The 27,437-nt window shown below is 45.0% G+C and overlaps 2 protein-coding genes across 2 annotated transcripts in view; both read right to left on the bottom strand.

Annotated features, from left to right (window-relative positions):
* si:ch211-45c16.2 (mitogen-activated protein kinase kinase kinase 13) overlaps positions 1-6,100 on the bottom strand; it is a 31,426-nt gene extending 25,326 nt beyond the window's left edge. The window contains exon 1 of the mRNA XM_036540550.1: positions 6,034-6,100. The gene's annotated coding sequence lies outside the window, so the exon portion shown is untranslated. The remainder of the gene's footprint in view (positions 1-6,033) is intronic.
* Positions 6,101-7,823: 1,723 nt separating this feature from the next.
* On the bottom strand, positions 7,824-22,902 carry trpm2 (transient receptor potential cation channel, subfamily M, member 2). Its single transcript, XM_036540004.1, has 32 exons — positions 22,725-22,902; positions 21,441-21,609; positions 21,131-21,311; positions 20,132-20,298; positions 19,801-19,981; positions 19,540-19,601; positions 19,244-19,444; positions 19,057-19,159; positions 18,344-18,465; positions 17,586-17,939; positions 17,342-17,491; positions 16,854-16,986; positions 16,464-16,609; positions 15,847-15,959; positions 15,302-15,406; positions 14,837-15,062; positions 14,437-14,555; positions 14,131-14,263; positions 13,281-13,452; positions 12,773-12,953; positions 12,363-12,544; positions 11,865-11,997; positions 11,486-11,558; positions 11,181-11,268; positions 10,833-10,987; positions 10,586-10,662; positions 10,444-10,473; positions 10,261-10,347; positions 9,742-9,820; positions 8,900-9,010; positions 8,307-8,423; positions 7,824-8,039 (listed from the first exon to the last, which is right to left on the bottom strand). The coding sequence occupies exons 1-32, from the start codon at positions 22,892-22,894 to the stop codon at positions 7,914-7,916; spliced, it is 4,446 nt and encodes a 1,481-aa protein (XP_036395897.1). The 5' UTR covers positions 22,895-22,902; the 3' UTR covers positions 7,824-7,913.
* Between the last annotated feature and the right edge of the window lie 4,535 nt (positions 22,903-27,437).

Here is a 27,437-nt window from a genome sequence, read left to right as displayed (position 1 = left end):
CACACACGCATCACACGCATCACACGCATCACATGCATCACACGCATCACATGCATCACACGCATCACACGCATACACAAAAACACACCCGCACACACACAAAATATATCAAAACACACACACACACACCACTGATCTCTCCAATCCTATACATTCAACATTGAGAGGCCAAACACGTACACGCACACACCAGCTCACCCCTCACAATGCACACAAAGGCCACTCAGAGGGCAAACACCCACTCCTCCGCCATCAGACCTGAAGACCATCACTGCACTGTCCCGCTAACCCTGGCATTCTTCTCCAGAGGAAGAGAAGCAGAAGAAGAAGCATGTTTGTTTTGCTCATTGGGAGAGAGCCTGACTGAGGTTTTTGATGCCCGTGAGCAGGCCTTGCCCAGCCAGGCCGATGGAGCACAGACAGCCTTGTTAGAGCGGTGTTATGGTGCAGGAATGAGGAAGGACACGCAGAAGGGCCCGGGGACAGAGCCACTGAGACACACACAGCTCGCGTGGCCCAGCCTCCTCCTTTTGATTGGCCTCTTCTGCTTGAATGTGCTTCAGGAGCTGCCCCCATGCAATGCGCAGCTGGAACTGACACACAGACACACAGACACACACACACACACACACACACACACCACACACACACACGCACACATATACACAACACACACATACACAACACACACACACATACACGCACGCACTCACATACACACACATAAACACACGCACACACACACACACACACACACACGAACACGCACAAACATACACACAAGAACACACACACAGACACACAAACAGAATGCATGAACACACGTATGCACAAATTCACACACCCACACAATCACACACATGCATGTGTGCACACACTCACACACCAATAAAGATACATAGATACATATAGGCGCAGTCAAGCATGAATGCGTATGGCCATGCTCACATACAGTGTGAAGAGAAAGCCAGTAGGGCCTGCACACATGGATTCACATGTTCCTGAGCAGTCATGTACATGCATGACTGTTGACAATGAAACACACACACACACACAGACACACACAGACACACGTTCCTTCTCTCTCTCCCGTCATCCATGGCTATACTGCACTTCACAAAATGAAGTGTGTTCAGACACAATTCTCAGCACAGACACCAGACCCAGAGAGGCCCAGAGATAACAGACCTACAGTCTCTGCCGGCACTATGCAAGTTTAACACCAGTTTGGTGACACGGGATTAACGCGTCAGACTGGGGAAAAGCCGACGGCCAACCATCTTCTCCCTTCCAGCAACTCAGCCACTGAAGCGCATACATGCAAATCAATCAGACTGCTAAAGAAAAAAACCTGAGAATATCTCCAGTGTACATGCAAAGCAGAGGAGCTAGTAGCTGCACAGCACCGCACCAGGTCTGGACATCGCTGCCCTCCCTTCCTGACAAGACATGAGCCAACCCACTGCTGTGGCTTCAAAGAGTACAGAGAAGTACCACCAGGCTCAGACCTTACAGGGATATTGCAATGGACAAACTGGTTCAAGAGCACAGCAAAGCTATTGTACCGACAACGCAAAAGCAACTTGTGAAAACAGAAGTGAAACGCTGAATAGCCGATATGAGTGGAGTAATCCTTACTGATGACGGTCTTTTTACAGTTCTGAATTCTTACAGTATGACATATAGCTCAATTGTTTTACATAAAAGCAAACCGAGTCAAAAATGTCAGCTAAAAAAATCAATTCTGAAATTTTTAATGCTCTTTCTTCAAAGAAACGAAGATATATTATATATATAAACATATATATAATATATAAACAGACAGACAGACATCTTAAGGTTAAAAAGTAGCATTGCTGCTGACCCCACTCATCCTTCGCACACGCTCTTCAGTCCCCTCCCATCGGGGAGGAGACTCAGAAGCCTTCAGGCCCGTACCTCAAGGTTGAGGGACAGCTTCATCCACCAGGCTGTTAGGAAGTTGAACTCTCTTCCCTCCCTCAGCCATCTGCTCCAACACAGAACTGAACTTTGAACCCCACCATCTCTTAATTAAGAGATAAGAGATAAGAGATCTTTATTGTCATTGTTCAGGACAACAAAATTACACAATGTGTAATTGAGCACAAACTTAGCAGTCTCAACTAATCAACTCAACTGGCCACCTCCATACCTCAATCCAGATACTTGTAGTTCGAAGCAATTTTTTTTGTTCAGCGTTCATGTAACTACAATGTTTTTTCTTTGATGAGACACAAAAATCCCCTGTTCGCAACATTCCTATGAAAATAACAACAGGAAATATCTGGTGTCTTTCCAAGGTCAGGATTAGCGAGATGACGGCACTGCTGTTATCGCATGCATATTACATAAAGGATCATCCTGTCCCACAGGCCACGTCCCTCTTCGTGACGCAAGTGCTTCCAGAACCCTTACACAGTTCCGATCCCGGGGTTCCCCAGACAACGCGTTGCCATGCAACAGCATCACGAGGAGAGCCTAATGTTGTCACATAAAAGAGCAATCCAAGACATTTTTGTGTTGACCCATTCCTTTCCTTTTCCTCTTTCACTTTCATTACTCTGAACATCTGCCCACAGGTGAGACAGCTTTCTTATTTACACCTGACTGCAGGTAGGTCCAAAGCCAAGTAACATACCATCACAGTGTCTGTTGTGGTTTACTTTTGGACAAATGGGGAAAAGCAATAGATGTTTTGGAAAAGTTTACCTGACATAAAACGCTTTCCACAATGTGGGACAGCCAAGGCCATTCTGAAATCTTACCAGCACCTCATGTACCTCGAATATGAACTTGCCCTCCTATTTTATGAACATTGCAGGAATTCCTCTATTTGAACTCGGCTGTCAGAAACAGTAGCAGTCACCGTAGGCACTTCTCCCCCAGTGCTCATGAATCATGGATCCGATCAGAGTTTCAAATCAGCCCCACATGTGAATCCATCACAGAGACACTGCCGTGGACAGTGGACACTCAGGGGGAGGGCGTGAATACAGCCCCACATGTGAATCCATCACAGAGACACTGCCGTGGACAGTGGACACTGAGGGGGAGGGCGTGAATACATCCACCTGCTGCACGGAAGATCCCTAAATGACACCTCAGCAGCTCAGCTTCCACAGCTAGATGTCACGACAGGACATCCGAGCCGAATGGAAAGATCCGCCCCAGAAACCACAATCTTCCTCACCGGGGTGGCAGCGTACCATAGTGGTAAGGAGCAGGGCTCGTAACCAATAGGTTGCTTGTACGATTCCCTGCTGGGGCACCACTGCTGCACCCTCAGGCAAGGTATTCTAACCCTAAATTTTGGGGAATTGCCTCAATAACTATCTAGCTGTATAAATGGATAACCTGTAACTACGTAAGTCGCTCATTTAGTGTCTGCTAAATGACCGCAATGTGTAATGTAACGTACAAAGGTTATAGTTGTATTTAAGCACAAAAACACACACAGGGAAAATGTTTATTCTTATTTGCTAAAACAACCTTGGATGGACAATGCAGAGCAATGAATTTTCCCTCGTAACATTATCTTACTCCAAAAAAGGCATTAGCATCTGCACGACATGTACAGTACTTCACTGGGTAAACAGGTTTCTAAAAATGACAGCAAAGATGTTCTAAAAAAAGCTGTCCAAATGTTACTTTTTTTCTCCTAGATAGCCAAAATAAAAAGGCCAGCATCAGCTAGAGTCCCATTTCCTTTAGCTCTAGGCAGAAAAAATACCATACGCTGCATGTCTTTAAAATTACCATATACATTCTTAAAATGGAGGGGGGGGGGGGGGGGGCTAATTTTTCCTAATGGGGTGTTTCTGTTCTTTCAGACTTTGAAGTCACACAGGTTACAAAATAAAACACAGGCTGCATCCTCCTTCAAAATAATGGAGCTCACCTCACAAACTGTGCCTGAATTTAGCCAAGCTGTCAACACACCTGTAAGGTAAACCAAACCAGAGGTAGACTGCATACATCTTCCACATGAGTGGCTGCTCTTCTACACAAACACATTCTCTATTTTAAGTTTCATGCCAAGGTTTATCTGTTTACAAGTTTGAGCACCCCTAGGTCCTTCAAGAACACAAATAGCCCACATATAGTAGGACAAACCCACAAAGGCACCATGGCTTCTACTTCACAAAGATCAACAGCCACAATAATCAACAATAAAAGCATTAATGACACTCTCCTAATCAATTCATTCATTTTTAGAGACAATAAACATACTTCTTGATACCAGGTACAACATTATGTTGTTGTTGACATTATAATTGTATAGCCTAGTTGTGCAGCTGGCCTAACCCAGCTACTATAGGTGGCAAATGGAAAACAGGGTACACTCTCCCTTATGATGAACTATGAGAGACATGTGCTGGCGTCGTCTCCATCATCACCTCATTTCAACACCCCGGCCCACAGAACACAGTACCTGAGGTGCTGGGCGTCCTCCAGATGGAACGTGGCGGAACTGGTGCTGTCAGTGTCTGTCACAGAAACACTGCACATTTCACGCCCTCCTCGACACGAGAGTGAGAGGGGTGGAGCCACGCTTCCACAACTATTTATATGTACTTACAGATAAAAAAAAAAAAAAACTCCATAATTACTACTATTATTTTATCATTCTCCATTTGTTCGACCCATCCTCATCCTAGGTGAATTCTACACTGAGGTTTGCCAACATTGTTGGTCCAGCAAGGTTACCACACCATGCATTTGCAGCTGAACATACTAAATTTGTAAGGGCTTAGCAGCTGATAAAATGACAGTGACCTGCTGTAAGCTTAAGCAGAGCAAAGGGGTAGCGATAGGCCTATTTGTTTTTACTGGGCGTCTTCTCACCATTACCCCATTATCAAAGGTGTGATACTATATTACTTGCAAGAATCAGTTCTGATGAAGTGCAGAAACAAAAAATTTCACATACACAAATGCAGGCCAGCCCTCACATTCTCTGAAGGAACATCTGCTGGCCTAAACAGTTCAGACATTTTCCATTGATTTTTGTCTCCAGTTTTCCAAACATGAAATAGCACTTAGAGTTAGGCTATACGGTCATAATAAAAAGCGATTTTGTCAACACGAGAAGGCATGACTGAACAAATCACGTTTTAGAAGGTGATCAATTTATTTTACGCAACACAACTGCTCTCAGCGTTCTTTGCAACTGAACTGCTTGGGCAGACAGAAAATTACATTTAACATTTTTAGAATAAATGATTGATGACTATTCAAAGCACTGATACAGTAAATGACATTTAAGAGCACTCGTCAGTCTTTATTATTAATCAAGGATGATAAAGTTACATTACTGTTGTTAGCAACGTTACTTCGTCTGTAGTACAGTTAGTAAACGATTCGCTGTGTAACCGTGTCTAACTTTCAGCTGATGCGTCCAGTCACCTACAGCACCGACAGCATCAACAGAAAGATGCGGTAGCTAACGTTACGGCTACATGAGAATATCGGGTCTCACCTTCCAGTCGTCTTACAGCTTGGATCTCGGACACTTCGGAAACACGACAGATGACAGCGCTTGTTATGCGTTGCAAAGGCTAACCGCTTTTCACCGTGAGGACATCGTTACAGTATGTTGCGCTGTTCCTCGCCACCGTATTTAAAAAACAAGACGCATAGCTGACGTTGCTTGTTTCAACAAAGCGCACCTAAGCCATCTCCGTGAGAAACAAATCTAACCACAGCTCTGTAGTCCACCTTGATTGAACGTTAAATCGTATGTTGTTCAATTTATAATCATGAATTTTAACCATGAAGACTGCTTCGCGAAGAATGCTACAGTAGTAGGGTATTAAGGTTCTCAACAGTGCAGACTGACCGGATCAGCTGGTTGACAGGGTAGCTAGGCTGGCCAGCTACATTTGTAACTCGCTGGAGCTAGCGAGCTATCTAAGATAGCAAACTAATCGAAACGAGAGCATCGGCACACAGACATACATTAATTGCGCAAAGTAGGAAACCAGATCTAAGTGTTAACAATCATTGCGTTACCTCGTTTGGAATTTCTCCCACACCGCAACCATCCTCTCCTCGCTCATTCCGTCTCAGCTTCCAGCAGTGGTATAATCCAGATCTTGTGAGCAGAAACGTCACTTCCGCGTTCGGCACGCATTGCACCTGTAACGTTGCGCACCTGAGGACTGGTGATCGGTGATGCGTGCAACGATATAAAGCGCATTGTTGGGATTTTTTTGGCCTATTTTTAGCATTGCTGTCGTGGAATGTCATGCAGTACCTTATACGGAATCCGTAACCAACTGTCTGTTTAGGACATATCGGCCCATGCGCTAACACGGTTCTGGTTTCGTCTAAGGTAAACGGTACCCGAATTTGGAAGGGGTACAAGGGTGTAGAACCGGTTCTTTTGTGTCGAACCAGTTTCCTGGGACGAATTAGCATGCTTGGATTGGTACCTTGCGCCGAAAGTAATCAGTGTTTCTTACGCAGTAGGTAAAAAGGGAAAAATATGGCATCACTAATCCACTATAGTCAGATACTCCTTGTTAACCTATACCGAAAGTGCTCCACTTTGGTGGCATTCTAGATCATTTGATCGCTGTACATTAATCTGAAAACATACGATTACACAGCGGTAACTATTAGTAACTGAAATATAGTCTATAGCTTGAGTGATATTATTTCAATCACAGTGATACAGTATGTACGTACGACTACATAAAAATGGATTCTGATAGGGGATCAACGCTAGGGGGCAGATATATGCTGTGCGGAGTATTTGTTTTACCCATCTAAGAGTAGAAATATGACACGAAGTGAAAGTCACTTTGGATAAGATAATGTTTAAATAATAATGTTTAATCACTAATATGGTTGGTGTAATGAAAACACAGTTAAATGTTTATTGCAAACGTGTCGATAGGGGTAATTAATTAAAAAAATATTTAATGTTTCAAAAAAGGAAAAGCTTCAATGTAACAGTTCCTTTTATTTTTATTTATTTTGAATAGTTAATGATTGTGCAATTTTTGATGTTCGATAGTCATGAAGTAGTAGAAAATTACAAATGATGAATGAAAATTTAAAAAGTATCAACTTTTGGAGGACATGTAAATACAAAACATCTAAAAATGAAAAGCAAAGAAGGATGTGAAATAGGTTTCATAAACCAAGTTTAAGAACAGAAACATAAGGCGTTCTTAACATCCTCAGGTGTTGATTGAATATTATGAGCAGCGTTTTTAATTAAACTTCATATACTGTGCATCTCATTAAGGCAAGTCAGTGATTGAATGCACATTTACCTAAGTGAATACATACACATTCTTAAATTACAAGTAGTAGGATAACTGAGCACTGTCATATCTTGTCAGCTCTATCTTGTTTTTAGGTGCATACTGGTATATACATCCTGGCCTGTGCTGTTGATCTGTTATCTGTGACTAACAGAACACAGGTGACCAACTTTAGTCACTTCACAAACCTCCTGGGAGACTAAGGCAGCTTAGATTGTCTAACAGTCACCAACATGTTGTGTGTGATATATATATTTACAAGACTGACAGAAATTACATTTTTTATGTATGTTATTCAAGTATGACTTTTTGAAAGCTATGTCCATGATTTGCATACATTAATTATTCATTGATTAAGTTATTTTGCAGTGTTATTCTCTCAAGAGCACAGAATCACACTTCAGACATACAGAATGGTTTGGACATACATGATATTCTAGTGCCATTTATGTGAAAAGCCTATGTGAATTCATTTTGAATGTGCAGCCATGCTTATGATGCACCACGCAGGGCAGAATATCTCTCTCCAGTGCCGTACACATCTGAATTCACTGTGAAAGTGCTCCAGGGATTGTTGGCAGCCTGTACTGTCCTTGCGGTATTGTGACAGGTGGACCATCAGATTCGTATGCTGTGCAGGTCTCCAACACGGCGGAGGACTTCTTTCTGGTACGCACGCACCGGTGTCTTGCTGCTCATTTCCTGCCAGCGGACCAGCTCTGCTGAAGCCATGCTGTTCTCAGCCTGAAGGAAACAGGAAAGAGGGAGGAAGTGGAGTCCGTTTAGTGGAGTGATGTCACTCTGTCCCAAACACATAAAAGAGAAAAAAGTGGAGGTGGGAAAGGGGATATGTACAGAGGAAGAGTGATGCAATCCAAGTTTTTAAGATAATTTAGCTAGAGAATCATTATTATGTGTCCCATCTATCTGTGTGTGTGTGTGTGTGTGTGTGTGTGTGTGTGTGTGTGTGTGTGTGTGTGTGTGTGTGTGTGTGCGCGCATACAGCCTTACCATACGGTTCAGGTCAGCCATCAACAAACCCCTCCGATCAAAGTGTATATTCAAAGCAGCTGTCTCCACCCAGGCATTATCTGTGTTCCTGTGATCGTCCACGTAACCTTCATACACCTGCAACAACCAAGTACAACAACAATTCCCTGCATGAAGGAATTCATGGAAGTCTAGATTGCTTGCAGATCTGCAGATAGGTGTTTACTGATGTTTACTTGTTATATATGCAGCCAAATGAGTCTTATTCCTGTCATCTGACACAAGTATATACAGTATGTTTAGCTGGTCCTTCTAGCATTATTCTCATATAGTTTACCTGTAGGCCTGCAGCATCTCTATATTCAGGTGGTTCCCATTCAGGTGTGTTTCTCTGTACGTCTATGCATATGTCTGGATCCAGGTATGTAAGCACCTGTGTTGACTCTGTATCCAGGTGTGTGTGTTTGCCTGGTTCTGTATCCAGGTGTGTGTGTGTGCGCGTGTCTGTGTGTTTGCCTGGTTCTGAATCCAGGTGTGTGTGTGTTTGCCTGGTTCTGGATCCAGGCGTGTATCTATGTTTGGATCTAAGCACAGGGGAGTGTGTCTCTCTTTACCTTGTTTATCTCCGCTCCTGCCACCACTCTGGCTTTGACCTGCTCGTACAGCTTCCTGCCCAGTATTCTCTCCAGCCTCTGAGGCAGAGGCTCCCCTTCCTGCACAGGCCCCTGGTGGACAAACATCACCGGTCAGCAGTTTAGCATGCAAAGCATGAGATAAAGGGAGAATATTCTCTGCCGGTGCCTATCTGAGGTACACTGTAGAGGACCCATACCACTTGAGTCAGGTTAGCACCAGAGAGTGTCTTGCATAATTTGGAAAAATAGGACGGCAAAAGGGTGAAAACATCCAGTAAAGCAGTTTTCATACAGCAGTGATTGCTCACAACTCCCATTCTGCATACTGCACAGTGAATTCTAAACCTCACAAAGACAGACCATGCTCACCTGTGAGGAAGTGTTTAAGGTGACACGATATCATTCTTAGAAAAACAGACAGAAACCACAACCAACACCTGTCCCAGACTACAGGTACTTTATATGCTATTAGCTGCTCAGGTGGCTGGCAGGTATGGTTGCTCTCTGAAAAACATATCACTTAATATGTTTCCTTAATTGGAGCTTGACATTAATTTAAACTTTAACCTTGAAAACTGTGCAGCATTTAAAACAGAACCAAACATAAACAGAAAAAGTTTATGTACCAAGGTAACAAGGTAACACAGGCTAACACTCGGTTAGCCTTAACCATTTTTTTAAATGGTTGACTCATCCAACTAAGCCTTAAGCGTCAACATTCTCAGGTTTTCTTTTTTTAATACTGTACCAGTTTTTCAGGTACCCCTAAAACACGACCCAACACCCTACCTCCAGTGCTGTGAAAGAAGTGTGTGGCTCACCCCAGGTATTGCCCAGATGCCCTCCTTCTCATCCCACACAGCCAGGAACTCCAATGCTGAGTGCTCACTGTCCCGCCAGCTGGAACGGCACAGACAGCATCTCCTCACAGCCTCCGAGCCGTCCAGTCACACTCCGCTCCCATCAGCCACATCCCAGCACTCTAACATCCCTGAGGCTTTCCTCACAAAATCCCACCCTTACTCAAACCAGTGAAACCTCAAACCCCAGGCTCTCTCCCTATCTGCTCTGATGTATCTCATCTGAGACGTGAAATGGCCAGAATCCCCATCCATACCTCAGCCCCTTCTAATCGCATTCTGAAATAGACTGATGGAGGACAATAGCTGTACCTACTAGCCTTATTTTAGTCAAAGATGCTGTGGGTCTTTAGGTAGGTATGGGCATTAGGTTAATTGAGTAGATACAATGCTTATTTTCATCAAGGTATTCTTCCATGCAGTTGAGAAATGCACCCTCAGACAGCACACCTCATGTTAATTTGCACAGGCCAACCTTACCGTGTGAGGACTGGGTCCAGAATGAGGTTGGGCCCCAGCTGATCCAGTGCCCCTCTCCCCTTCATCCCTGTTCGTCCCTCTGGGTTTCTGGAAACAGTTGTTTTATAACATTGTAACAGCAAATCCAGAAAAAAACCAAAATGGTTAAGAATAATTTAATCCTAACCGTAACCCTAAACTCACCTGAATTTTTCCAAAGCTGTGATGTCAGAGCTGTCAAAAAGAAAAAAAAAACATCATTACATGTCACAAAAAAACTGATTTTGACTGAATTTGTTGCATGGTGTCACATAAATACATTCTCTCTGAGACAAATGTAACTCACTGGCCAGCCTGCTCTGTCTGAATAGAGGGGATTTTCTCAGCATTGTAAGTGGGAGGACTGTAACTGTCAAACTCTACCTGCAGAACAACAGATGTTAGTTCTCTGGTGTGAAGACAGCATGGGAAACACATAAAACAGCCTTTGTCTGATAAAAGAGAGGCCTACTATTTAAAAACACTAGTGAATCCTGTAATTAATTGATTAACTTGACTAGATTAAGTGGATGAAAGTAACAGAAATCTGGCACCTCCCAGGGCACCTTCTCCTCTGGCACTGGGAAGCGCTCGACGGTACTGCCGGGGTAGCGGAAGCGGCGGGCGTTCACGTGATACCGTGTCCTCTCTGTCTTCAGCTCTTGCCTGGATTCTGCTTGGTCTCTGTCCTTGCCCTTACCTGACAAGGCTGGACAACAGGAGAGGATCCAGTGGAGCACAGACCAGCACGGCTTATTGAATAAACCCAATAACTACGTGTCATTGAGTGGAAAGAAATCCCACTTCAAACTGCATGGCTAAAGAAACACACCGGACTCCTCCTGTAAATAAACATTCATCAGCCATACAACAAAGCAAAGTTTGAAATTATGTGAACTCACAGAGCGAAGGGGCGTCTTCTTTAGACTGGTAACCCTTGGCTTTGAGGACATCTATTATCCACTGAAGAGCTTTGGTGGACTGAGAGACCTGCAGGACAGTGATGAGAGTCAGCATAAAGAGAGAACATATGGTTTGCTGAAGGCAAAAATAAAGGAAGAGGAAAAGCACAGTATTTGGTAAAGAGGTGTACAGGGACTGAGTAGGCTTAGTATTTAGTGAGAATATGGCTATACAACTAGAGAGAGATAGTTGGCACTGTAATTTGTTAACAGGTGTACAGCTCAAAGATCAGAAGGATAGCAACCTGTGCCTCCAGGCTGGACATCCTCTTTGCCATGTCACGCTCTCCTTCCAGCTGTTCCACCATAACACCCACCCTGTAGGAAATGTCAGCGTTTCAAGAGAGCGCGTATCTTGAAGTGTTAAACCACAGTATGAACAAACCACATATAATACTTCTGAGACAGCAGGAAATCCAGTGGCAAAATTCCAGTGGTGTTTCCCGCTCAGTCTATATTGTGCTTCCATTAACTCATTTAGGACAAATGCTAATTCTGGGAATCCATCAGTATTGTTTTGCACTGTGATTGTGACTCACGTTTTGCTGAAAGTGTACGAGGGTTGCTGAAATAATGACAATGACAGTAATGATGAAACCAGCAACGCTGGCACTGACATCCTACCTGTCAGCAGTGTCCTGGATGCGGCGCTCCATGCTCTGATTCCAGTCCCGGCGGCTGTTGGCCAAATGATTGTCCTTCATGAAGGCCTCCCACGAGAGCAGCTCCTCCTCCTCTGACTGCTCCAGCTCTTCTCCTGAGCAGGGAGTGAGAGGACGGAGTCATTTGTACTGCAGTCAGAACACATCATGAAGAAACAGTAGAGCAAGTGGTTTTGCTTCGCACTAGGTGGCAGTATAGCACAGGAGCAGTATAGCATAGGAGACTCGTAACCAGAAGGTTACCAATTCGATTCCCTGCTGGGGCACTGCTGCTGTACCCTTAACCCACAATTGCCTCAGCAAATCTGCAGCTGTATAAATGGATGACATTGTAAAAAAAAAAAAAAAACAACTGTAACCGATGTAAATTGCACTGGATAAGAGTGTGTGCTAAATGCCAGTAGTGTAATGATATCCCCCCCCCCCCCCCCCCACTGCAGTCTGTGGGCAGTGCACTCACTGAACTGCTTGTGTTTCTGCGGGGGCCGGCGAAGCACCATGCGCTTGATCAGCAGGTACAGGTGACTGAGGAGGATGAAAGGTGGGGGTGGAGCTGGCCGGCTGTGGTACTCTTTGATCAGCTCGTACCGCTGAAACTTCCAGATGCAGTCAGTGTTGTCCTGCACTTCCTGGAATGTGTAGCTTTAGCAAGGGAGAGAGGGAAAGGTTAAATACAGAGCAGGTGAACCTGCTTACCAAAGTTTGAAGGATTGATGGTTTGGGGACCAAAATGGGCAGGGGTGAAATGTCCCAGAATTAGGGCAAGTTTGGGAGGAACTGACTTTCTTATTTTCCTTCGAGGTATCAATCCCCAGTACCTGCATCAGCACCTTTCCAACAAACAGGCGGATGGTTGTTCCGGGGACTCACTTGAAGATGGCGATGAGCAGATTGAGCAGCAGGATGTTGGCAAACAGCAGGTACACACACAGAAGGATGATGGTGAGCCACTCTGGGAAGGCCGGCATGTTGTTGGAATTGAGGATAGGGCACTTGGGCTTCAGAGGGTCACTGCCATTCACACTGCAGGTGCTCATGTCGAACTCCACATCTGGATGACACAGCGCAACCAGGGGATATGCTTAGTTGCACATACCTGCCTTGGATACATGTCAAAGGCAAACAAAATCTGTTGCCAGTTCTTTTTGGGTTTTAATGTGGGGTAGGGAAATGGCATCAATATCTGCCTATCTGCATTGTAAGCAATGAGCTTGTATTATATTGCATTTGTTAATTAAAATAGGCAACATATAAAATAGGCAAAATAGGCAAAATATTCCGCACTCCGCACCCCCCTTCCCCCAACCCCCTAAACTTTACAGCCCCCCAGTCACCGCTGTTATCAGTATTGTGTTTGAGTGTATGTGTGGCCACTTACTGTCGATATTGGTAGGAACATTCCCAAATATGATGAGGTACGGCTCGTAGACCGCGCCCCGGATGATCCAGTTCAGCCGATCTTCGTTGTGGATCAGGATTCCCTGCTTGGCCACCCCATATGCCACAACCCAAATACTCAGCAGGAACATGAAGAAGAACAGGTCCATCATCTGGTGGAGAGATAGACAGAGACTTGGAGCACTGACCTACCAGAGCCTGGATAACGTTAGCCTCACTTCCCAGGGATATGTCAGGTCTGTCTTGGAGAAGCATTCAAAGAAATGACAGCGTCAGCCCTCTGAGAGCTGATCTTTTACACAGACTCTCGAGTCTCACATTATTCTCCATAGCATCAGAAAATTTCATATTTGATCACACCCTTATCCATGGCAACTTATTGTTAATAGCTTACATCTTTATACTTGTCTATTTATACAGCTGGGCATTTACTGAAGCTCAAGGGTATGATTACACCTCCTCACTGGGGACTCTATGATGCAAACTTTAGCTTGGTTAAAGAACAGCTCATGCCTCTTAATGAATACACCACACTACCATACAATGCATCCTCATGAATTCATGCTTCAGGCTTTTGTTCCCATAGAAGACAGGACCACAATACAGAGGAGAGGTGGTGGGGCAGGAAGGAGGAGCCACCATGTGCTGTAAGCGACTCACTTATTTTAACTAAACATCGTGTTTTCCTGTGGAGAAGTCTCTTACACAGGCCAGTGATTGACAGCACAGAATCAGCCCTGCCCATTATGACATCATTCATGATGCCTCACTCTCCCATCAGTACAGAGGACATTCAGTTTTCAGAGGGGCCTGCAGTCATATCCACCCACCATTCTCCTGACAATGATGATCTTGGGGCCCAGAGTCTTGCTGATGGTGAAGATGGCCATCAAACGCAGGCAGAAGACAATGAAGTCGATGCAGAGGATGACTTTCCCAGCATAGAACACAGTTGTTGTCAACCTACCAAAGAGATGTACAAACACATTATACAAACTTCTGGCATGGGATCTCTTCTCAACTTAAATGCCATAGCCAGCTTATACTGCGTGTGTGCATCTGATGAAATAATGCTCTCAACTGAAATCTGTGATGGGTCTCCTGAAAAAATGATTACAGAGTGGCTGGCATCCCACCTGCAGGCCAGTCCAATAAGGAAAAGGACGATGGACAGTACATCCAGAATGTTCCACAGGTCATTGATGTACATCTTGGCCTTCCTCCGAAACCCAAATCCATCTGGGTCATCAAACAGCTGTCCAGAGCGGACATGGAACACACAATCAACCAAAATGTGTCAGAACTTGTTTCAGAGCTGTAGATTTCACAAAATCTTACTCATCCCTCAGTAATCATTGCAGTTGTTTAGTCATACTATTAGAGTCAAACTATATATTTGGCCAACCACCACTGAAGCCCCAATAACAAATAAACAACAAAATTCCCCCCAAAAAACAAATGATTCTACCCTCCCACCCAAATTTAGCTATAATAGAACATAACACACCTGTGCCCCACACCCAGGTTCAAACTCACCTGGCGGACCTCCTCAGAGACAAGCGAGGCCAGCCACACATACAGCAAATACTCCTTCCAGGAGGGCTGGGTCTGAAAGTCAATCATCAGCACAAAAGCAAAGAGCCACAGGAAGCCGAAGTAAGACACGATGTTCCAGTAGAACTTGACCAGCGGCGAGCTGAAGAAGCTGACCAGACGAGACACACACTTCAGCGGCCGCAGGTCTGCACGATCCAGGTAGTCACTGAAGAGAGAAGGGCGGAGCAAGGGAGAGAGTCCATCACCTACAATTCCTCTACATTCATCAGTAAGGAAAGCACTCGCCTTGCTCATTTTGAGTCAAATAAGTGAAACAATTCGTTTATTTTGGAAATGGAGTAAGGTGGAAAGAAAGGCAGGATTTAGGAATTGTCAAAATCAGGTCTGAGGGTTCAAAATTTAAATGGAGTTCATGGGCTTGACGCGTCCAGACAGAACATTTACTGTATCTGATATTTCATCCTGGCGTCACAAGTGCTCCCTGTCACGTTCTCCATGTTGCGTATCTCCTCGTACCGCTGAGTCTCCTTGTGAATGTCTTCATCACGCCTAAAAGAGAAATTCTTGCTGAAATAACTCATGTCACCTTGGAAAAGTGTCCCTTTTTGTCTTTGGCATACTCTGTAGCCGCTTCAAATATTGCAATGGTGGCAAGAAAATACCAAAACCAATACTCAGAATTCCATTGTCTGAATTCCTTTGCCACCCCAACTTTCAGGAAAGTTCTTGATCCCCACTTTCCCACGCCTTACGGTAGAGACATTCTACATACATTTAAAGAATAATCATTTTTCCACTCTGTGGGCAGGTGTCACAGTAACAAGGATGAAGAGGAGTGTTGTCTTTTACTGGCTTTTACTGTCACCTTGTGGTAGATCGGAGGAATGACTGCATGCTGCAAGAATGCATAGCTTTTCCATTGATTACTTAAAAAAGATTAGGAAGATGTTCTCTTAAGTACAGCACTTAGGGGTGATGTTGATAGTCACCTGAACGTTATCAGGCCCGTGTAGATAAGAGGGAAGAACAACATACAGAGCAGCACCTTCCACTGGGGGTTGTCCACCGCCAGCTCCCCACACCAGATCTGGGTCAGCAGTCCCTGTGGTGGGGGACAGGGTGAAAGGAAAGACCCACTCCTCAGCCCCCGAGAGGGTACACCCACCCCTTCATAACACCCTTACTCCCTATACCCAAAACCTCTTCCTCAGAACACATCCCTGTCACATAGCTCTTACGTGGAATCCAGCTGAAATCTGCAGTCAAAGCACTGGCACATGACAGGATGTTCCCTAGACAGAAAACTATTCAGGCTATTCTTAGAAGATCCTGGATGTCTTTGATTCTGACACCCCTTTGGCAGCTATCACAGGAAGACTGGCCACTGGCCATCATAAGGGAAAAACTTCAGAAGTCACTGAAAGGAGTTCAGCTGGCTCTGTGACAGTTTTGCCATGATGCGGAAAAAGAAATGGACTATTTTGGTACTGGGCAGATCACAGTATGGAAAGAGTGTGGGCAGTCTAGTACTGACCCTCAGTCTGACTGCAGCAACTATGGTAGAACATTTCGTCAAGCTGAAAGGCAGAGCTATCCTGTATCTTACCTGCACTCCTGCCTGGGCTACAAAACTTTTGTTATCGGCCTCCAGAGCCAGACGCAGACAAGTAGTTCTGCCCCAGGATGGAGATATCCGGATCAATAGCTTCTGGGCACGTGGCTCATCCTGGCTGTAGCACTCACTGAACACACCTGCAGGGGGCAGAGATGGAGCGTAACCAGGGGTGGGTATGGGCGGAATCACAGGTGGAGCCAGAGCACGGAGGAATGACAAGAATGAAAATCCATCTCTGAAATAACAGCATCCTCATGATCGTGTGGAAGCATATAACTGTTGAGGTGATGGCACAAAAGTTGATGAAGGATATTAGAATTAGTTTACAGCAGTACAAAAGTAAAGCAGAAGGATGCGTCTGGCTCAGCATGGCTTGGGTACCAATGGCCTGTTTCTCGTAGTGATCAGCCAAGTCCCTCATCCTGTCCGCCTCATCTCCCTCATCATCTTCCTCCTGTGCCAGCTTCTTCAGGATCTTACTGGCGGCCAGTGCTGCACACATGCTGTCCCTGCACTGCAGAGGCACACAGAACAGGGTGATATTAGTTAGCTGACCAGCTGACCAGGTCGCAAACAGAACCAGCAAATGCATCTGGGAATATCAATGAAGATGCTCTGATCACTTCACCCCACACACCAAATGATCTACATGAGTACGAGCTACAGTTCCTTACAACCCAAATAAGTGAAACTACTGTAACTTAAAGCCACTATTGTAGCCTTTTACACAGAAGACTGGTGAAAAATATTTTTCTGAGTATAATTTGCAAAAGAATTCCTTCTTGAAACTGGAGTTCAGACACTCACAGAAGAGAATCATAGAATGGCCATTCACCCATGGCCTTTCCCTCTTTCCAGGTGAGCCGTACCTGCTCCCAGGCGATCTCAGCCAGCTCCTTCCTGTTCTGCACAATGGCCCAGAGGAAGAGGTCCCTCCCAGGGTCCCGCACCCTTTCCGTGCCTCTCTCCGCCTCTGACGGGGGCATGGCCTGGAGCTCCGTGGAACCTTTAGGTGGAAACTACGAAACAGGCACCATCGGAAGTTACAGCAGCCTGACGTCACAGAGAGACTTCAGAGACTTCAACATCCATCTCTGGCCTGCCGGTGCTCACCGTCACACGAATGTCATCTTTGGGCATCTCGATGCGGGGACGGGCTGGCGGTGGATGGTAGATGGGCGCAGTGAAGCTGCCCAGGAAATGGCGCACCTCAGCAGACACATGGCAGAGAGACATCCTCCTCCTGCCCGGGGGCTCGGGCTGACCCCGGCGACCCTTGTCACTTTGCAGGCGTTTGGCCAGCCTGCGCAGGAAGAGGCAGCCTGGCTGCAGGTGGGCATAGAGCTCAGACAGGGTGTCGATGCCCAGAAACTCCTGCAGACACACCCCGTTCTCCAGCAGCAGCTTCGCAAACTCCGGCTTGTGGCTCACCAGCGCTGTGAGCATGGCCTGGTGCAGATCACTAGACTGGTGAGAGAGAGAGACGACAGAGGAAGCAGAGAATGGATCTGCTGGCGTGCTCACTTAGTCTCCTTTCCAACTTTTTAACTCTAGCAATAGGTTTTATTGAAAGCAAGGACTAACAACCCATTTGACATAAAATTTTGCCCATTCTAGCCTCATCCTTTCAACCACGACTGCTTTTAATTATATGAATGCAACTAACCTTACTAACAGTTTTCTACCTGCATGATGCATGATGATTAACTATCTGTATTCTAAGTATACTAACAGTAAATTTTACTTCTATCTATAACTATTAAAAGTTACTCCTATACAAGGTAGAATCATTATTGTTCAGTCTGTTCTTGGTCTGTTCTGCTGTAGTTCTGTGTCGCTCTCTCCTGTGTCAGGTGGAGCCAGTGCCAGACCTTCCACTGGCTCTCCTCAGTGAAGATCTCGCTCTTTGCGATGTCCACGCGGTTCCACGCCACTGCCAGTTCCAGCTGCCGCTCCCAGTTTTCCCTACCCAGGGAGTCACTGGTCCTGGAGGCTGGGGAACACCAGAGACAGGAGAACTGAGAACACACTTCAAGCTCCCGGTAACATGCTTGCCGACAGACGACTGAACCCTGTATCACTCATAGCACAGATGGACAGCAGCCATAAACTGCAGAAGTTTGAAGAACAACTATGGATTTTCTCTGATGGGAATGGATCATTCATTAGGAGAGGAAGGGAAAGTACTGAGCCTGTTAAAAAGTGCTTGCGTGTGCATTTAAGAAGAGTCTGTACGTCTGAATGTAAATTACCAGACAGATAATGGAGTATGGAGGATGATGTTATCTGACCTATAAATAATGCATAAACTATCTGAGACTGCAAAGGGACGATCTCGGGATGATCGTTCTCTGCAGTGTTGCCTTTTTGTTAAATTTGATTAGACAATAAAATGCCATCTTCCACAGAGCACACCCAGACATTAAGGGCAACAGCTCTACTAAACTCAATTTTCAGTTCCTTGGAAGTGTTGGCCCTTCTGTTGAGTAGGGCTTGAAATTGAAAAAGAGCACACAGAGCTGTCTCTGTAGCGTGTCTGGACATCTTATGGACACGGATTAGCTCAGAACCTCATAATCATCACCTTTCAGGAGTGCCTTGAGGATGGCTATGTCCACGTCATTCTGTCCTTCCTCGTCAATGCGGAACACAGAGAGCAGCTGGGGTGTCCTGAGGATGTCCTGGATCTGCGGGAGAGATCATGATCAGACCCTACCAGAGGTGTACCCCTGCCCTCTCACAGACACGGGAGAGGACCCCTCCACGGTTACCTTCTTTGTCCACTCAATGTACTTCAGGTCCTTGAAGTCCTTGTATTCCTGGCGGAAGAACCTCTTCATCAGCTGGTGGATGAGGGCCAGGGTGACCTGAGAGACAGGCAGCTCGGCCACGTGGGCGATGACATCAGCCAGTCGCCCAGAGCCCTCAAGGACCACGCAGGGGGTACCGTTGAGCATGGCGTTGTAGATGGTCTGTGAGGGCACAGAAATAACCTCAGTGAAGGGGGAGACCTTGAGCTCAGCTGGAAGCCAACAGGGCAAATGTGGCCTGTCAGGTTGCCACTTACATCCAGGGTCCCCGGTCCACCATCCAGCACCACGCACACCACTGGGATCTTCACCCCACTCTCTGTATGAGACACACGGATAGCACTTACAGCAAAACCCGGACCTTCAAACCTCCACAAACCAGCTACAGCAATGCTCGACTAACCTGAGAAAGGTTCCATCCAGGACCCCTCACAGTCTACAGAGAAACACACACACACACACACATGCACACACACACACACACGCACTCATTTCCCGCCCCACCTCCCCTTGCACACCTCTGTTTCCCAGTGGCTGCTGGGAGATGAGCTTCTCCAGCTGGCTGCGGAGTGCGATCTCCACCATGTAGTTCCCGTGCGTTCCGTTGTCTACCAGCACGAAGTGGGAGTGGTTGACATCCAGACAGGACAGCCTGCCTTGGCTTTGCTCATTCAGGGAGTAGCGAGCTGGGAAGCAGCCCTGAACAAACACACAGCAGAGATGACAGACACAAGATAAGCAGAGGTCACAGGTGTAGAAAATTCAGGGAAACATGAAAGACACAGGGGACACAGAAAGAACGCTTGAGCCGCATTGTGAGCATCTCCCTATCTGTGGGTAGAGCCTCACCTCGGGGTTCACCAGGACATGGCGGTTGTGCACGATCCCCCAGGTGGCCACGCCAATAGCCACGACCTGATCATCTGTGCAGCTGTTACTCAGAGTGTAGTCCCGCACCGCCTTCCCCACATGCTTCATCACACCTGTATGCGTGCCCCCCGTCAAGATCCACGCACCTGCACAGAAGACAAACCACAAAACCATCTGCACATACGACCCACAACACCATCTGCACACCTGCACGAAACCATCTCCACACACAAACCGCGAAACTTCACATCTTCACATATGGTCCACAAAACCATCTGCACACCTGCAATGCAACACAACATACAAAACCACACACAACACACAACAACATCTCTCTACACTTGTACACAGAGTACGCAACACACAACAGCATCTACACACCTGTGCATAAAACCCAGCTCACATTCCATGTACTACACAGACCTGACCTCCCCATCCGTGCACATCTACACTGTACCTACAACATGCAAAATCATCCACACAACCACGCCTTACAGGCACAATATACAGCACTGTCTATGCGTTTGCTCAAGAGTGGCACAGCTTATAACCCCATCCTTGGAAATGTTTTGGATACAGAACACATAAAGAATAAAGAACACTTCACAATCCTTGCCCCTACACCAGGAGAGAAAATGCAGAGAACTGGAGCAGAGGGAAATGCTGACTCCCTATGAATGAGTGCACTGTATCTCTTCCTGTGTGTGACCGAACTCTCTGAGAGACAAAATGAGTCGCAGGTAACATTTACATTTATTCATTTAGCAGACGCTTTTATCCAAAGCGACTTACATAGGTTACAGTTCTTTACAATGTTATCCATTTATACAGCTGGATATTTTTACTGAGGCAATTGTGGGTTAAGTACCTTGCCCAAGGGTACAGCAGCAGTGTCCTAGTGGGGATCGAACCAGCAACCTTTCGGTTACGAGTCCTGCTCCTTAACCACTATGCTACACTGCCGCCCGTAACGTGTACCTGTTGTCTGAGCCACTTTGATCAGCCCCCTGCGGAACATCTCCTCCAGCCGGGGCTTCAGGTAGAAGTTCTTCGCTCCGCCCGTGACAGAGATGAGAAGGTTTGGTGCTTGGAGCTTCCAATGCTCTGTCATCAGCTGGTAGATGACATCAGGGGAGGTGTCCGTGGACACGCGTACATACTGGACACACACGCACAAAAACGAACACAAGTCAAGTGAACTTTAAGGAAGTTGTTCTGTTGCATTAAATAAGCACACAATAACCTGGTGCTGTTGAAATTTGCACTGATATTTGCTGTATCATGTTACCTTGCCCACTTTCTGCCCGAGGCCGCCAAAGCTGATGTCCCCAAAGGCGTCAGTGGGCACTTCCCGGGTGTGTCGGTGTTTGTCCCAAGACTCCCCAATGAACTCGTCCGGCTTGATGGCATCGTCAGCATGGTGAATCTTGGGGTAGCCACATTTACACACCCCCTTACTGTGTGGGAGATACCATCATTCACTTTTACCACACCCTGATATTGCAGATGCAGCACAAAAATCATAATGGAATTTTGAATTTTTGAACATGGCTCAAAATAGAGGCATGCACGCATCGCCCTCATGAATCAAACTCAGCAAAAAATTCCAACTCCAAAAAACAACAAAAATTGTTAATAGCAAAGAACAGGCTACAGAAATAAACAAGAAACCATTCTACAATGATAGCAGACTATGTTGTGAACTATCTCTTTTCCACTCTCAACATCTAATGAGAGTAATCTTGTTAGGAATCAGATATGGGTACGAGATATGGCTGTCTGAGTGTTTTTCCTTTTACACCCACAGACTCACGTACAAATTCACTCAAATGAGTTGCTTATTTGCAGAGCTCAAAGCCATCAGTTAAATATATTGAAAATACGCAGTTGTAGAGCCAAGGTTTCCATGTGCATGCGGTGCTCATGCGTGTTTATCCACAACAGGTTATTTACCATGCACGTGAGAAATGTCACACTTGACAGCTATGAACTTCAAACATTAAAACTGACACAGCCATAAGGGGAGAAGGTTTCTAAGCCACCCAGAAATTCTAAGTTCAATATAATATATACATCTAATAATTAAGAGATAAAAAAATCATACAATATGACAGTGGAAAAACAACATGTCACACAACATTTTCACATAACATTCTAACAACACTTAATCCAAAAGGGATGGGGGATTGCAGTGTCTGTACTGTAACCCATAAAGAGCTCTATTTAATGTAATGTAATGCAGTGTTACTCAGCAATATAATTTCCTATCACTAAACACACAGAGCAACAGCACTACAGTTTCTCCAAGCACAACAAATTCACAGACTACAAACATAAAAAGTAGATCAGCAAAGGGTGTGGAAGCAGGAGTTTTGCTCCAGTCGTGGTCATTCTGTGTGATCACGCAAACCACAGTGCTGTGTGCAGGATTATTCCCTGCCGGTCTGCCGGCGCAAAGTGCCCCAGCAATGCAGACGATCCTATGCACTCTCTCTCTGCCCAGTAGCATCAAGGTCAGACCCCCCTGCACGCGCCCACACTCGCACGCAGATGCCGTCGGTGCCGGTTTTACCTCGGATCCTCTGCGTAGAAGCAGCACTCCTTCTTCTTGATGTTGTCCTTCACCCAGGACGTGAACAAGCCGCGCTGGAAGGAGGGAGACAGGGACAGGCAGCGGGAGGTTTTAGCGGCGCTGACGGCGAGAGTGTGGACCAGCCGGGACTCCAGCGCCGGCTCCCCCATGCTCGGGAGAGTGAAGGAGTGAGGGAGTGAGGGAGTGAGGGATGGAGGGAGGGAGGGAGAGCTCTGAGTCAGCAGTGCGATGCTCTGCAGCTACCTATTCCTCTCACCACTGCTGCAGTGATGTCATCCGGCTGAGCCTCAAAGTTCCACTGAGGAGGGGCTGTAACCTGACCTAACTGATGGGACGGGACCCCATCTGCGGCATGGGATGTCCTGGAACCGGGGGTAAGGTAGGGAAAGAGGACCTGCTCATTTCCTTGGCATGGCTGCTGACTTGCTTATCACAGGAAACGGCATCTATCAGCTGAGCAAAAGACTTCAATTCCCATGAAGCACTGCATGAGCAACACTGCACGAGATACCAGTGGGTGGCTATTCAGTATTAGGCTGCATTCTCAGGGACCACAAAGCTCTTTAGTTCACAGGGACTTAATGTCATTTATGTCACAGGTATCTGTGTGACCCTGGACTTGTACTGCACTGCTGTACAGCACATTGTACTGAAAATTGAAGAGTCAAGCAAATTAGTTTATTTAAGTATTAAGAATGTAGTTTTAACTGTCCTAAATCAGTTGGGCAAATAATAAGGAAAATGACAGGCTTGCATTGTATTGGCTTGCTTTTCGACTGATTCAACAATTCAATCTCGCCCTTTGTCTGAAAACCTAATATGTGTATGTGTATACTGATTTCCCAGTGTAGTGCATGCATCTCAATTCCAAAGCTTATCAGACGTCATATTAGGTACTGATAAGGAATATGTGCTGTTACACAAAAACGGAAAAATAAATAATAATTTGGTGAATTCTATTTTTTTAGATTTTTAACTTACACAATTCATTTTAAACATCAACACTTGAACAGCAATTTAAAAAGATGCAACATTTAATTTATTGAAACTATCACAGGCTCTTTGATGTACTGTATAATTGTATTAGTCTGTTGTAAGCTGATTGCATTGTCCTCTATACCCCTGCACAGGTTTTGCGACCTGTTGGTTTGTGTTTCAGAGTGTTCCCAGTAATCAGTGTGTTCCCAGTAGACTTTGTTAATTGCATACTTAGTCTTTGATTACAGACAAGCAGCAAGTGCTGTTCTGTGATTGTAAACGGTTGCTGTGATATAATAAACAAAAAGGGTGAACTTGAATAGAGGACCAATGAGAAACATTTTAAGCGTTAAACATTTTTAGCATTCTCACATGTTTAGGTGTTTTTCATCTGTCAAAACGGCAATTGTGATTAAAAAGTTCCAACAAAGCCTACAAAATTTGGTAAATGGGAGGTAAGTATGGGTTAAAAGGAACCATGGGGAATATTTTCACGTAGAGGTGCTGCCAAATCATTCATGACGTTGGATACTGTTGCGCTCTTTAGCTCAAATATTTGATCTTTGTTGGGATGTTTTTGACATTCCCTCTGTGGCTCTTTTCCTTTCCTCCTCCCCGTAGGCCAAATGATTGTTTCGTTAAGAAGGCCACAGTTTGCAATTAGATATCTAATTATTTATAATTAGGTAATTAATTGCAAACTGTGCTTTGACTAATTCCAAATTAGGTGCTTTGATGGCTAAAACGCTACTGATAACTAAGTACCTACAGCACCATCTGCAGGATAAGGTTTAAATCTCACAGGTCATGTGGTCAAGAAAAACTGAGGGCCCTCGTTATAATATACGGCAAACACAAAAACACATTTGTCACCATATGAAAAAGTTGTTGCCTAATAATAGTGATTATTCAGTATTTATGGTCATGTGTATTCACATTCACACAAAGCCTTTTTTCTCTTTTCCCTTACTGAAGTCACAGCTTGCATTGCAGTTGGAGAATGACCCATGACGTACCTTCCTGATGTTGAACAGAAGCTGGCTGACTTCAGCAGCTTTCACCGGGCCTTCCACTTCATCTGGGTGGACCTTGGTCTCCGCTCTGGGAAGCATTTCTGAGGAATTGGAAGATCTTCAGTCTGGTAACGTATTTTTGTACTACAACAGTAAAAGCAAGTATGTTTGCAATTTGTTGGCATAGCTGAAGTTTCACTTCTGAAGCAAATAATTTCATAATCTCATGACACATATCCTCTTTTTAACATCCACATTAATGGTACTGTTGTAAGCCTGTTTGATGCCTGTGTGAGAGTAAGCACGACAGCAATAACTCATACGAATAAAAGAATACATACTGTACCACATCGTTAGCTTGAAGAAATATCCATAGCCCACAGATCCTTCCAATCATCAAAAGCATGGAATCAGGAAGGATACCCTCTATCACCTTATACAGTTTCCCCTCTCTGTAGTCCTAGACTCCCCCCCCCCCCCGTACTCCCTCTGGCAATGGACCATCAGCAGACAAAGGGCATGGCTATAGTGAAGGGGGTGGGGGTGACTGTCCCAGTAGAATACATGTTCCCCTGAATGAGATCACTCTCACGCACAACAACACTGCAGACGCCAGGTAAACACACAGGCTCAACCTCGGGTGTGAAGCGTTGAGTTTCAGGCAACCGTCGGGTGAGGTGAGATTCGGTTTGTGGGGCGTACCTGTTTCGACGTCTGTTTCTTCAAATCTCATGCTTTTCTATCTGTCTCGGCTGGCTCTCCTCCCAAGCATCCTCCTCTGGGGTGAGGGTCTAGGAGGTCACCTGGAGGAAGCATCCTTGTCACTCAAAATCCACCTCACTGCACACTGTCTTTATACCAGCTCCACAAGACAGCACATTTCAACCACAGAGCTGAGTTTAAATTTCTACTGTCCGCTGGAGATTTTGCATCTGCGTGTGAGGGGTTTGTTTCCCAGAGCTGCTCGGCTACACCTATGTTCCTTAACCCACAGAAGCAGTCGTTACAGTGACGGTTGCTGGGTAACGACAAAATTGGATATCTTATGGCAAGAAGGGGTTGTTTAACAGATCAGGTATCACCTTCAGGGGATAGACTGTGTCTCCGTGCCAGGAGAACCAGCTTGTCATATGTGTTGAATGAGAATGCAGTGAATGAGCTGAGAGGTGTGGTAAGACACACTTTACAATGCTTTACACATTTACATTTACATTTATTTATTTAGCAGACGCTTTTATCCAAAGCGACGTACAAAAGTGCATACAGTAAGTACATTTTGCTATTGCTTTCTAAGAAGTTGGGTGAGGGGGATAGATGGTGGAAAAATGGCTTTTTATTACATCGAGTCTTCCAAATAAAAGATTTCACAGGCTATTTTATTTAAGGCTTTTTACATTGGGGTCTTCAAAACATGCCCTTTTCTTAGAGAACAAAATATTAAAGGTATAGAGCATTTGAAAGCCATTTCAATTGCTGATTTCCTTTTTGGTAATGCATAACATTACACTGCTTCATGCAATCTATAATTATATATTATACTCATTTAACTAAGAGACCACAGAGTGAATCTCCTACCCTGCCTTTGTGATGTTTATTAGCTCCTTAATGCTTTCAGATGTACACCCTCTACCAGATTGGATTATACGTAGATTATATTTAATGATGAAGCAAACAATAACACAAACAACCAATGCGTGACTTTGGGTGTAATACCATGGCGGTCACACCTCGCAGTACCGGTTATGTTGCTGGGATAAATCTTCATAGCTACTGAGTGATTAGTCCACCAGGGCTCAAGAATTTACAGCTACATGGTAACGAACCTGTGTATGTGAGTGCCAACCTGGGTCATAGTCTCTGACAATTCACTCTGGTTCTGGGATCCTCTAGTTTCGCAAACACTGCCAGCACCTCAGTTTTTTATTTTACATTTATTTATTTACAGTTACAGCAGTTTCAGCAGTGTACCTACAAGCAGGATGAGATATTTTTATCACCTGAATTAAATATTCAGGCAAGGTGTTTACTCTCATTCAGATTCCCCTGGTATTGTACACTAATTTACCAAAGAGTCCATGACTGAGGATACATCGCAGGCCGCAAAAATATGCAGTTGCAGTATTTATTGTCCTATTCATTGTCCTACTGTTTTATGTTTATTTTAAGTTATGTACCTCTGTTACCATGCTTGCCTGTTGGCAAGGCAATTTCCTTTTTGGATCAATGAAGTACTATCTATCTATCTATCTATTTTCTAAAAAGAAATATTTGTGATAAAGCCTCTTCTCGCCAGAGAGTAGTGGTAGCTTCTATATCATTTATATTATCTGCTCTGCCTTGGAGCCACATCACACAACCCCATCCTGCTTTGTTTTAATACAACAGTACATCTTGTTGCGTGCTGTAGTCGATTCTTCCTCTCTGCCCTCTCTTGATAACAATGCCCACAGCAGTGCAGCTATTATACTGGCGTATTGTTGTGGTGTTTTGGACTTTCATCTGGTTAATCCCACAATGGGTCAATGATTGATGAAACTTTGGTAGTAAACTATGTAAAAAGGTGTGTTTCTCATAGAGCTTATTTGCAAATGGATGTCGACAATGGTCTATGAATTTGAGCTTGCATGATGAAATCTGTTAAAATACATTTAAAAACACACAAAAGCAATGATAAATATTTTATTATTCTTATGAAAGTAAC

This window comes from Megalops cyprinoides, chromosome 11 (genome assembly GCF_013368585.1).
Source record: "Megalops cyprinoides isolate fMegCyp1 chromosome 11, fMegCyp1.pri, whole genome shotgun sequence".
NCBI classification, from domain to species: domain Eukaryota; kingdom Metazoa; phylum Chordata; class Actinopteri; order Elopiformes; family Megalopidae; genus Megalops; species Megalops cyprinoides.
Note: the sequence above shows the minus strand (reverse complement) of the source record. Positions and strands in the feature narration are given on the sequence as shown.

Excerpts from the sequence above, each read along its gene's own strand:
- trpm2 (XM_036540004.1), bottom strand. The coding sequence starts at position 22,894 with ATGGGGGAGCCGGCGCTGGAGTCCCGGCTGGTCCACACTCTCGCCGTC. Across the intron at positions 17,940-18,343 it reads CTGAGGAGAGCCAGTGGAAG|TCTAGTGATCTGCACCAGGC; the intron begins GTCTGGCACTGG and ends CTCTCTCACCAG. Across the intron at positions 10,988-11,180 it reads AGAAGACGCCCCTTCGCTCT|CCTTGTCAGGTAAGGGCAAG; the intron begins GTGAGTTCACAT and ends CCTGTTGTCCAG.